The sequence below is a fragment of the Fukomys damarensis genome, unplaced genomic scaffold, assembly GCF_012274545.1.
Source record: "Fukomys damarensis isolate Sample0158 unplaced genomic scaffold, DMR_v1.0_HiC HiC_scaffold_19, whole genome shotgun sequence".
NCBI lineage: Eukaryota > Metazoa > Chordata > Mammalia > Rodentia > Bathyergidae > Fukomys > Fukomys damarensis.
In genome coordinates this window covers 33,611,918-33,624,290 of record NW_022900931.1, presented here as the reverse complement: position 1 = coordinate 33,624,290, position 12,373 = coordinate 33,611,918, and the positions used below count along the sequence as shown (strand labels likewise).

The following is a 12,373-nucleotide window of genomic DNA, read 5'->3' as shown; positions in this document are numbered from 1 at the left end:
GGAAATTGATGGTACAGACATTAAAGGTTCTAACCTCTCCTGTCCCTGGATTTTAATGAGGCAACTGCTATCTACCTGACGTGAGGTTTCAAATGGAAGACCCCTCAGGGACCTTTCTACATTTCAGGTCAAAAAGAGATAGAGAAGCTCAGGAAATCCGGAAAGTCCCGCCTTGGGCAGTTCATCTCTAGTAATTCCGTGGCTCAGTCCTCCCCACTGTCCAACTCCCACCAACAGGGCTCTGAAATTCCCTTAGAAACAACTAACTGGGACCCTTCCTCAACTGAACAACCAGGTATTTTCCAGTACTCTTGTATCATTTTAATGTTTGTAAAAGGCTTCACTCTGCAGGATAATGTTAGAAAACTAAAAATGTAGTGCTGATCCTTGGCAGGGGTGTGACAAGATGGACAAGTTCACGTTTCAATAAATACCTTCCTGAGAGCTGATCATGGCCCCTTAAAAGCCCTTTAAACCTATGTACATCTCTTGCCTTTATCCCTTTTCTAAAAATCTATCACCAGAAGTTACCAGGATTATGGAGAGAAATCTGTACAAGGATGTTCACTGCGCATTATTTCTCATAATAAAAATATAATAAATGGCAATAAGCCAAACGTTGAATGACAGGAGAATGGATAAATAAGTAAAACACAACCAAACAATGAAACAGTATGATGCCATTAACATGTTAACAATTGGGCTGTAATCTGCACGTCTTATTGCCAGGCAGCTCTGCAGGAAGCTGGCGGGAACGTGTCAAAAAGCGGATGTGCAAACAATTGTACAATTCACCTTTAATTAGGGAAATGCTGGGGGGAAAGCAGGTGTAAGAAGTGGGTCTGTGATACCAACTCAATCGAGGGCAATTTGGCCAGAAAGAACAACAACCATCTAAGACGAGTGGTGAGTAATACCGGTCCTTCCCCAGTGATGCACGGCTCCACCTCCCTTCCATCTGTCAATACCCAGTCTGCTTTCCGTCCTTATTACCACAGTGCGGCCACACATTTCTCCTGACCATGTGCCCCCTGCCTCACCTGGCCTGCTGGACTGAGAGCTCCCTGCAGGCAAGGACTGTTCTCGATGTTACTCTCTGCCCCACACCCGGGGTGCCCCCCTCATGGTGTGTCAGGAGGCCTGGAAAGACCGACAGGCCTTCTTTGAAAGAAAATCCAGATGCGTACCATCCCTCTCGTCTCCACATCAGCCTCCACCTCAGGGGACCTCTGTGCTCCTCACTGTCAGGATGGCCTCATCCCTTAGGGACCCAGGGGACACAGAAAACACGGGGAGGCTTGGACCCCTCTGTGGCTAAGTCAGGCTGACAGCCCCTGGCAGGGCCTTCCTGTTCCCCAGACCCCCAGCCCCCCAGCCAAAGTGGAGCCTCTGGCAGTGCCCTGGCAGAAGGCCACCCTAAACCACTCGAGGCCACTTCCCGCCCCAGAACGGATCCTACCTCTGATTGCCTTCTCTGGAACCTATTTTTTCTGGCACTGTAGCACCCCCAAATTCCTGGCTCTCTTCCAAGACATGATACTGAAATTCTGCCCCAAAATACCCCACAGCCCACATACTGGCTGTGCTGTTTGCTTCTGTCTCTCTTTCTCCTTCCCTCCGTCCCCTCCTCTCTCATACACACACAGAATAGAGGAAAATTCAGAACACCGTGTGGTACATCCCGGGTTGAAGCAACAACAAGAACAGCTCATGATTTTGAAACCTAAGTCCTTGCCAGGTCCTGTGTAAGGTCTGTCCACAGCCTGCTCCAGGAGACAAGCACTGCTCCTGTCCCAGTGCACAGATGAGGAAAGGGTCTTCGAGGCTGTCCACGGTTGTACAACTAAACAGAGCCTCAGGCACAAGGTGTGTGGCTCCAGAGCCCCGGGGACACTGGCAAGAAGTCCACTGGCCTCTACAGCCCACAGCAGCCCTAGCACTGGAAGGCTTTCAGGGAGTCCACCAACAAACCACTCAGACGAGCGCGAGGCAAGTTCATGTCAGGGGCACATCCAGACCCCTGCAGGTAGTGGAGAAGGCTGGGCAGGGTCCCCTGAACCCGTAAGGACAGCAGGAGAACGAAGGAACAAGCTTTCAAGGGCAGCAGATCCACAGGCACAACGGGACTTCACTCATTCTAGAAAAAAACAACTCAGTGCAACAAACTTAGTTCTCTCCACTGCCCACAGCCAGGCAGAGCCTCCCCACCGACGCCCCGGGAGGCCCGCCTTTCCCCAGCTCCTCGCCAGGCTCCGCTCCACTTCCCCTCCTCCTGAACCCCCACACAGCACGCGTCTCCAGCCCACACCAGCGCCGGATTCCTCACCACGGCCAGGCCAGAGAGCGCACAAGAGAACAGAGCAGGGCTGAGCAGAAGCAGAGGAAAGGCCGGGGGTCCTGAGCCGACCCACTCCCTTCCTCCTCGGACCACACTCTTTTTCCTCCTCTCGGTTTTATGTGCACCCAGCAATCAAGACAGGGAAAAAAAGCCAAGTCTTACACACTGAAAAAAGGCTGATTTGTCTATTCTATTAATAATACAAAATCTCAGCAAACACGAAAATGCTATTACATGAATAATTCCACAAAAGTTAAATCCAAACTAAACGTTTCCCTCTGAATTGACATTCCCAGAGGCTTCTCCTCCCTGAACAGTTAATACTGATCTTTTTTAGGGGACCACACCTTTCACGGAGACTTTCCGTGCTTTTTCTAAGGGAAAAGGATGTGGAACCTAAGAAACCACAAAGATAATATCCAAAAAAGAATCGTAAATACTGTCTTTTATTGAGCTATCTTAGATTACACACGTCTTACCACAAGAACAGCTACAATCTCTTATTTATAAATACTTTGTCTCTTGGTCAAATGACTATCTTTTTAAAGAAGACAAATAACCATGATTTTATCTGCTTCTGATAGGGAGGGATTCCTTGGAAATAAATTCAGGATAATAATGCAAAATTTATAGAAGTAAAACTCTGGAAAATAGTCAAGGACATACCACTCATAGAAGAAACAATTTTTAGAAGACACAGATACCACCATCTACTCTAAGATAAAAGAAATGGCTAAGTGATGAACTATACAATTTTTGTTTTAGAAAGGAAACTCATGCACATCTCTAGTAATACTAACAGACTAGAAACGCACCAAACTTCAAGAAAGAGGTTAAAATACTAAGAAAAGTGTTTGTGTTAGTCAGCTTTTCTTCTGTAACAAATGTGTAAGGTAATCAATTAGTAAATACAAGAAAGGATATTAGGCCAGTTTTGGAGATTTCCATCCGTGCCTGGTTGGCCCTGTTGCTTTGAGACCTGCAGTGAGTCAGCACATTATGACAGGGCCTGAGTAAAAGAGCAAATTGTTCCCTTCAATGCCAGGAAACAAGAGAAAAGGAGCAAGGGACCAGGGTCCCATGATCCTCTCGGAGGCACTGCTGAGTCATCAGAGATCTCCCTTTAGCCCCACCCCTTATAGCCTCTTCTACCTCCCACAGTGTCAGGCTGGAAACTCAACTTTAACACATGGCCTCTGAGGCATGTCTCTGAGCACCTGTAACTTTCCAACTAGCACAGTGGCCTTCACTGCAATAATGGGACGCATGAGAATAAAGGCAAAGGATGTGGGAGCTGGAAGTGTAGTGGGGTGGTAGAGACAGCCCTTGCTGAGCATGTGTGAGGCTCTGGGTTCCATCACGAGCACCCCCCAAAAATAGGGGCTGGGTCTATGAACAGGGAGGGGAAGAGCAGCAGAATCAAGCCACAAAACAGGACTGATTTATAAAGAAAATCAAAGAGAGTTAACCTGATGTCTCTTCTATAGATGCTCCAAATAATGGTCAATGGAACCTTTCGAACACAGGAGAAACTGCCTCTCTTTCATTTACTTCCTTAATTCGAACTGAATTTGGCCACCGGGCAAGATCTAAACAACCTCAAGTAAAACTGTGCCTACATGGGCAAAGCCAAACGGAGAATTAAGACAGTCACCCACCTCATCAAGGCAGAAAGCTGAGACACTAACAGGATTTTTCAAGGAAACTATCCAAATGCAAATTAATCAGGAGTAGCTGCTACATTCGCTTCAACACTTGGCCTAAATTATTCCAAAACAATGATGAAAGCTCATCAGAACACTTCCAAAGATGTGCCTACAAGTGGGTATTAGTATTATATTTATTCCAAGAGCGAGGCTTGAGAAAATTATAAAAAGCTTGAAAAATCCAAAATGTTTGTACAAAACATCTCTCTCCCACTGAATATGAAACAATGAGGCACAGGAGATAACACATCAGTTCAAAGACTCAAGCCAGGATCTTCGTGGCCAACCACTCTCCCCAGCTATTGCTGAAACCACAGTGAAAAAAGATCATTTCAGAGATAAAACACGTCCCAACCGATATACCTGCTGCACACAGCTGCTTTCCTCTTTGTACTGTGAGTTCCCTGCAAGACGCGCAGGTTTTGCAAAACAGAAGTTTACCACAACTGCCCTCAAAAAATAAACCTGCTACGACTCCGCCGAACTAATAAGCAACAACTCTCTTCTTGCACCAACTCACTCCCCATCTCGTTTCAAGGGAGAACATTTGTAAATAACTAGACTATGCATTTAGTAGATTATGGTTCTTAGATATCTAGATTTCAGAAAGCCATAAAACTTTCCCAAATGTCGGATTCGAGCTGCCAACTCTAGCGTGACAGCACCATCGTTTCATGAAAGGAAGGCTATTTTACCAGCGGGTATCAACAGAAAATAGAAAAGACGTTACGTCAAAGAAAACTGGATAATCTCTCCATTCAGTACAGCTGAAAAACCACAGCACATTATTTTTCTCACTGAACTGCACACCAGTGAAACTTCTGTCATGAACTAGCACCAAGAAAAGTTCTTCAAGAGTGGGTCTCACCCCTATGGCATCACCTAGGATCTTGTTAGAAATGCAGATTCTCAAGCCCCATGCTACTCTGGAATTGATGATTTGCAATTCGTGTATGAACAAGCCCCACAGGTGACTCCCTGGCATGATGAGTCAGACAACCACTAAAAAAGGTCCATGGACCTCAGAAGTCAGAAGTCCAGAGAATCTGACTCAAGGCTGGCAGGCCTGGGCTCCTTCTCTCCAAACTGCAAATAAATGCTTAACATCCTTTTTCAAGAGAAAGATGCCAAAATTTGGCCTGAAATACATGGAGCATGACAGTGAAACAGAATATTTAAAGTCAGGTATTAAATCTAGTAATTCAAGAAACACAAACACCAGCAAATCACCTGCTGCTTTTCCTTCACACACACGTTTCTGTGTCCATCTATATTGAGGTTCCTCATCTTTATCATCATTATTGACACCACCACCATCACCCTACAGTTCTCAGACGCCCCAGAAGGGGAAGGAAGCCTGACTTCTACACTCCATTTCCCCAGCCCCACACAGGCCCAGCACAAGGCAGAGTGGGCAGGACAGAGTGTCCGCCCACAGTGAGTCAAGTGTGAAAGGGCAGCTGGGAGACACTCATGAACTCTTTCCAGGGACAAACAGAACCCGAGAGGGGCACACACAGATGAGCAAGTGATTCAGCTAAGACAAGGCGGGGGTGGCTGGAAAATTCACTGCCAAACACCCCACTTCACCGCGGCTTGTTTTTATTAGAGTCACCCTAGGCATCTGCTACAACTTACAATTGGTTTCACTTTTAATCGACACTGGTTCCACTTTTCTTTCTGTATTGACCATAAAAAGGAACAGCAGCAAGTAGGCTGGAGCGGGCTGGAGGAAGCAGGTGGCTTTGACTTCCTCTCTGCTGACCCTGTCCAGATGTACCAGTGCCACTGGTTCACATGGCAGGCGGGGACCCTAGGACCAGGAGAGGAGGTCTGTGATCAAGCAAAGCCCCCTTGGCTGCACAGGTGGAAAGGAGCTCACCTGTGTTGTTAAAGCCTTATCTTCATTCTCGTCTGTGTCTCTGACACTTCTCTGTCACTTAAGAGAGTGACACAATCTACCTGGCTCAAACTCTGAGCAAGACTGATCAGAAGGCATGCGGGTGCAGATGCTCTATTTTCATTCCTGACTTTGGAACTGTTATGGATAATATGGGTGCAAAAGCCCATGTGTGAGGCCCTGGGTTCAATCCATGGCACTATAAAGAAGAGGATAAAAAATAAAGACTTGGTACCCAAGGTTATCTGGTCCCCAGGAGGGTCACTTGACACAACTGGCTGCAATACTCTATGAGCCAGCATCTGGGGAGGCGGGAGAAGGGGAACCCGTGAGATGGGCTCCCAGTTTAAAATACAAATGGCACACCAAGAGTTTTGAGTATGTACGTCCGTGTGAGATGGCATCCACACAGACGAGAAGGTGCAGGTCACCAAGCACATTCTAGAACTGTCAGACACATCTCAGCCAACAGAATCACTACACACTGCCACCAGAGGCTACTAGTTCAAACACACAGGGACCAGGAGCACTAAAAGCCTCCTAACCAATTATAATCAACTAAAATAAAAGGCACAGTGGAGGCTATCTTTCAAGAGAAAGAGGAGGCTCGATGAAGCTTAGACTGCACCCAAAGTCCAGAATTACTGTGAGTCTGGTCTCCATACTGAATGTGTGCCATTTTAGATAAGAGGGAACTCACAACTTGTCAAACCCATTGTGTATCTGCCCCACCGCCTTACACTGTGGATGGGTCCCTCCTTTGATCTGTGAAACAAATTAAAAACGTATCAATTAGCTCTCCCCAGGGAGCAGCCCTCCAGAAAAGTACTTGTACCTCCTGTGCGCTGAGACACATTTATTACATGGGACCCACACGAGTCTGTCCAGCAAGACTGGTTTACTCGTTAAACACCTTGAGAGCAGGGGTACAGTGCCCCGAGTCCCTGCAATTTCACCCGCTCCATATTCTCTTCTCCAATCACATTCGCCAACAATGACATCACTTACAAGACACACAGATATATATACCACTCGAGTTCTTCGTGTATTCTAGATTTAGTCCTCTGTTCAAGGAATAACTGGTAAAAATACTTTACCATTCCGTAGGTTGCCTCTTCACTCTGCTGGCTGCTTCCTTTGCTGTGCAGAGGCCCTTTAATGTGATACGATACCATTTGTTCATTCTCGGTATTATGTCTTGTGCCATTGAAGTTTTGTCCAAAAAGGCCCTGCCTATGCCTGTGTCTTCAAGGGCTGTGCCTATTTTGTCTGCCCCAGCAGATTGTTTCTATTTTAACATTTAGATCTTTGACCCATTTTTATTTTAGTTCAGTACGTGGTGAGATATTTGCGTCTAGACACAAGCATCTGTGTGTGGATATCCAATTTGCCAAGCACTACTTATTGAAGTGGCTACCTTTCCTCCAGTGAATGTTTTTGGCCCCTTCATCAAAGGTCAAATAGCTGAACGGGCCTGGGATTGTTGCTGCCGCTTCTATTCTGTTCCACTGATCCACATGCCTGTTTTTGTGTTGGTTCCATGCTGTTTTAATCACTGTGGCTTTATAGTATAACTTCAAGTCTGGGACTGTGATGTCACCTGCTTTGCTTTTGTTACCCAGGATTGTTTTTGCTATTCTGGGTCTCTTCGGATTCCATGTGAATTTTAGGATTGTTTTCTCTTGATCTGTGAGAAACGCTATCGGCATTTTGATTGGGATTGCACTAAATTTATATACCAGTTGTAAAAGTATAGGCATTTTGATTAGAAACTCAAAACATACCTACATATGTATATATACACACAAATAAAAAGCAAAATAGAAGACAGATAAACGGAAAGTAGGGAGTTCAAATAATTCCCCAAAGTACCTAATCTGTTGTCTCAAACTTATTTTATATATGCTAACTTGTTCCATTTATGCTACTAGTTTCTCTTAGTTCACTGAAAAGACAATTTTGTGCTATTGACTTTTTGTGAATCTTTTTCGTCTATGTCTATGATACACAGTGTTTGAACTATTGCTGTTTTTTATTATTTTGTTATAAAACTATTTTATTTTTTCATAAAATATTTTTTAAAAATATACCCATTCAAGAAAATGCACAGAATTACACACACACACTAAGAAATGGCATTTCTGGCTTGTTACCACCATCACTTTGTGTAAAATTATTAATAAACGTAATCAATCAATCAAGATCAATTTCTTGGCAAAATGGCATGAAAGTTAACTTGGTAAAAAGCATGAGAAAGAGCTAGGAAAGTGAAAAACACATTAAGATTACAAGCAACATAGATAAACAGAACATGGTAAATCCATACGGTGGAATATTATTAAGCCACAGAAGGGAAGCTCTGCTGTAAGCTACGTGGGAACCCGGAAGGCCCTGTGTCCACAGTGAAAGACACCAGACCCAGAGGAACAAATTCCGTGTGATTAAACACCGGATGTATCTAGAACAGGCAGAGTCACAGGCAATAAACAGCAGATTATAATTCACAGGGCTGGACGAGGGGAATGGGATTACTGACTGACAGAGTTTCCGTCTGGAACGACGAAGAAGTTTTGGAAACAGTGGTGATGACCGTGCAGCAGTGAACACACACACTGTCACTGAGCTTGGGTGGGTGTGCAGGGCGCAGCACCTGCCTGGCACACCGGAGGCCCTGGGTTCCGCTACCAGCACTCAAAGTTCATCGATTCATTCGTTCACTAACTTATATACTTCAAAGGGCTAAAATGGCAAAGTGTATGGACCTCAAATGGTAGTCCTTAAATAAGTGCAGTCCATGGTCTCTGACGCGGTGCCTCAAAACGCTATCTTTAGAAAAAGAAAAGAAAACTATTTCCAGGACCACAGAGGCCCTCCCGAGGGGCCTCTAACACAGCATCTCCCGTCTTTGCCGTCATTCTCCGTAGCAGCGCTGATCCCATGGCGTAACCGGTTTTTTCTGTGCACATGCACAACCCCGCACCCGTCCCCCTGCTATGCTGGAGGCGCGGCCGTGTCTCCACGTCCACGGTGGCAGAGGTCGCGGGAATCTTACCTCCCGGACTCCTCAGCTCCTGGTGTGGCGCTCGCTCAGTGAAGGTGCTGAATAAACATTTATAGAAGAAAATGAACTGTTCTGTAACAAAGCAATGGACAAAGGTCACCAGAGAGAAAAAAGATGCCAACGTCACCTGCAGAAGATGAGCCTGGAATGGGAAATGCATGAGGAAATCACCGGACCATGTGCTGCGTGTGACAACCCAGCCCTGAAAGGGAACGGATCCATCTTGAAGTCAACAGAGCGCCCCCCATCGACACCCACACCCCGGACCCCGAGCCCTGCTAGATGTGAACAGCTCTCAGGAACAAGATCTGAGGCCACGCCTATCTTCAGTTCAGCAGCTTCATAAGCAGATGACGCAGCCTGTGTCCCCACAGCGAAGGAGTCACAGTGGAGACGTCTCAAACAGCACGCAAAAGCTTGTGTCAACAAACCACGCGGAAGAATTCTGGTTTGATTTTCCCCAAAAGATCTGGTGTCTGTTACTTCTTTTTCCTTGCTACCCGACACCCAACATTACAGGAAGAAAGGTTTCTTTAGATCTCAGTGCACAGAAACAGAGCCGGTAAAGCCCAGGGCTGCGAGCTCCCTGCCCTCGGGGCCTTGGGGAACCTTCTAGCAGGGGTTACCATGAAGTCATGAAGGAGGGAGCTGGACAGCAGGGAGTCGTGGTCAGAAAAGACAAAAATGAGAAGCAGCAGAGCAGCTGGGGTGAGGAGAGAAGGCTGGCTTGGGGTTGGGTGCCACGGACAGTCTCTGAAGGGATGAGACGTGAATTCTGAGGGAGGCAAGGCAAAATCAGGCAGTGTGAGGAAGAAGCTGGGCTTGGGGTGGTTCCCTGAGGCTCCTTCCCTGGCGATGCAGGGCTGGAGGCCGGGGCGCCCACACACGTTAGATCCGACCCTCTCCCTCCTTTCTTCTTTGTCCCCTGGGTACTTTTCCCTCTCTGGTGGGTACTACTCTCCCTGGAGGCCTACCAGGCTGGGTTCCAGCCCAGGCCTCTCCAGCAGGCTAACGAGAGGGTACTGAGAGGCCTGGGCCGGAACCTAAGGAATGAGACAGGCAAGCAGCCGGTGGTACCAGAACATCGATGTCAGGGACATAGCTCGGAGCTGAGGGACAGCTGAGAGAGACGAGCGGAGAAAGCAACAGGAGGTGCTGGGGCTTGGGGAGGCGGCTGAAGCAGCGGGGCCTTTGGGAATGACCGTGGCGGGCCCTGCAGGAGCCTCCTCAGGAAGAGGGAAAGAGGAAGGCCGCAGCTGGAGCTGCGAAGCTGTGACCGTCACGCTGGCTGGCCTCTGCGTCCTTCATGAAGAGGAAGAGAAGACAGGGCTATGTAGGGGTCAGCCCAGGACGACATCGGACGGACAATGAGGGACAAGGCGAGGCCACAGTGCAAGGGCCCAGGTACACGAGAAGCTTGACTGCATGGAGTCCAACCGTTCATTTAAAAGAAGTAAATCTTTGGCCAGGTATGAATTTGTAAATTCTTCTGCTTCTTGTTGTTGTTGTTTTTTTTTGTTGTTTTTTTTTTCACATTTAACTTTTCTTTTTGCAGTACTGAGGATTGAACCTTGGCACTGAGCTACATCCCCAGCCCTTTACATTTTTTTTTTATCTTGAGATAGGGTCTTGCTAAGTTTCCTAACTTTGAACTTGCAACCCTCCTGCCTCAGCCTCCCAAGTAGCTAGAATTACAGGCAGGCACTACTTAACTTTTCAATATTCAGAATTTCTGTTGGTGGTGATGAGATGTGAGGATTGTAGGCCACATCTGGAAGCTAAGTGAGGACTTTGGGGGTCGTCAAAATGGGGGCGAGTATGACTATTTGGTGGTGGGAGCACAGCACAGGGAAGGGTCCTCTCTGCCAAAAGAGAAACACGCAGGACTTTCCAGCTAGCTACCCCTAATCGCAGCCCCATCTGATGAATTGAAACATTCAAATACATAGACAAAGAGACCTGAATGTGTCCTCCTGCCTCGGCCTCCCCTCTGCCCTGGCACAAAGGAGTCAGCCACAATCACTTCACTTCACAGCATCCGTGAAGAAAGTCCACTCAAATGTTTTGAAATTCATAAACAACTTTTACAGAGCTGGCAAATTATCACCCAGGAGTCTTGTTGTCCCAGACAGGAGCTGCTCCTAATAAACACTAACCAATACTGAAGTCAAGTGTTTGCTCTAGTATGAAGATTAAACAATGTGGCCACATTATATTGATACTATGCATCCTATTCTACCAGGCATCTCTATTGGAGAGGTTCTGCTGGGACCTCAACACACCGGCTCTTATTGAGAAAGATGCTTACAGGGGTTAATTGTTCTGGGTTTAGATCCATGGGACCAGGGATGTTTTTTGCAGTACTGGGAAGTGAACCCAGGTCTTCTGCCCTGAGCTCCATCCCCAGCCCTTTTATTTTATTTACCCTGAGAAAGTTTCCCAGGTTGGACTTGAATTTGTGATCCTTCAGCCTCAATTTCCCTAGTCTGGCCTTTATCAGTGAAAAGATGAAGGAAACGAACCAGGGCTCAGAAAGTTTTCTTGGTGACTTTAATTAGAGAGTTGATCTCTAAGATCCCGTCTATTCTAAAACTCTGTGATTCCAACTTTCACAGTGAAGTTCACACCAAGGATATCCAAGGACTGGGGGTGTAGCTTGGTGTCACAGGGCTAACCTGGCATGTGCAAGGCCCTGAGTTCAATTCCCCAGCACCACAAAATAAAACACAAAGGGTAACCCAATCTTAGTGTGGCCCTTACAATAATTAACAGCAGCAAACAGCTTTCTCTCTCAGCTTTCCTGTACGCGTTTCAATCTCTGCACCTATTTATAATATGTGACATATTTCCAAAAGGAAGATGAACCTGTACATTCTCTGACACTAATAAGATCTAGATTTGCTCAGTTCACAGTTCCTTCCTCAATTTGTTGCTTGCTCAAGTAACTAGACACCTATTTTTTGTCGTTGAGCTTTTCTTTTTAAGCAAAAGGTAAGTTTTCACTTGGCCCCGAAGCCATCATTGGCCACAAGATACCATAAAGTGGGAAACCAGGGACCCACTGTGTGATCTGGGTCAGTTTCAGGTCCTCATTGGTAACATCACGATCACATCAACCCTACCCTGAAGCCAATTAGGAGAGTAGCTGAGAGGCAGAAGAGAAAAAAATCTTAAAAGCACTGTATAATGTGGTTTACTATAATAGTGATTATTATTAATAATAGAGTACTGTTTTAAAGTGTGTTGAATTTTTGCAAGTCAAATGTTTTGAAATGACATAACCAGCAGGCTTTAGCCCACGAGGAATTCTACGGGCAGCCTTTCATAAACGGGAAAAAAGGCAGGTGAGGCACACACCTGTAATCCCA

The 12,373-nt window shown here is 46.3% G+C and overlaps 1 protein-coding gene across 1 annotated transcript in view; it reads right to left on the bottom strand.

Moving 5' to 3' along the window:
* Positions 1-9,557, bottom strand: part of Camk1d (calcium/calmodulin dependent protein kinase ID) — a 308,572-nt gene extending 299,015 nt beyond the window's left edge. The window contains exon 1 of the mRNA XM_033765641.1: positions 9,133-9,557. Within this exon, the coding sequence (XP_033621532.1) occupies positions 9,133-9,227 (95 nt within the window). The 5' untranslated portion in view covers positions 9,228-9,557. The remainder of the gene's footprint in view (positions 1-9,132) is intronic.
* Positions 9,558-12,373: the final 2,816 nt, after the last annotated feature.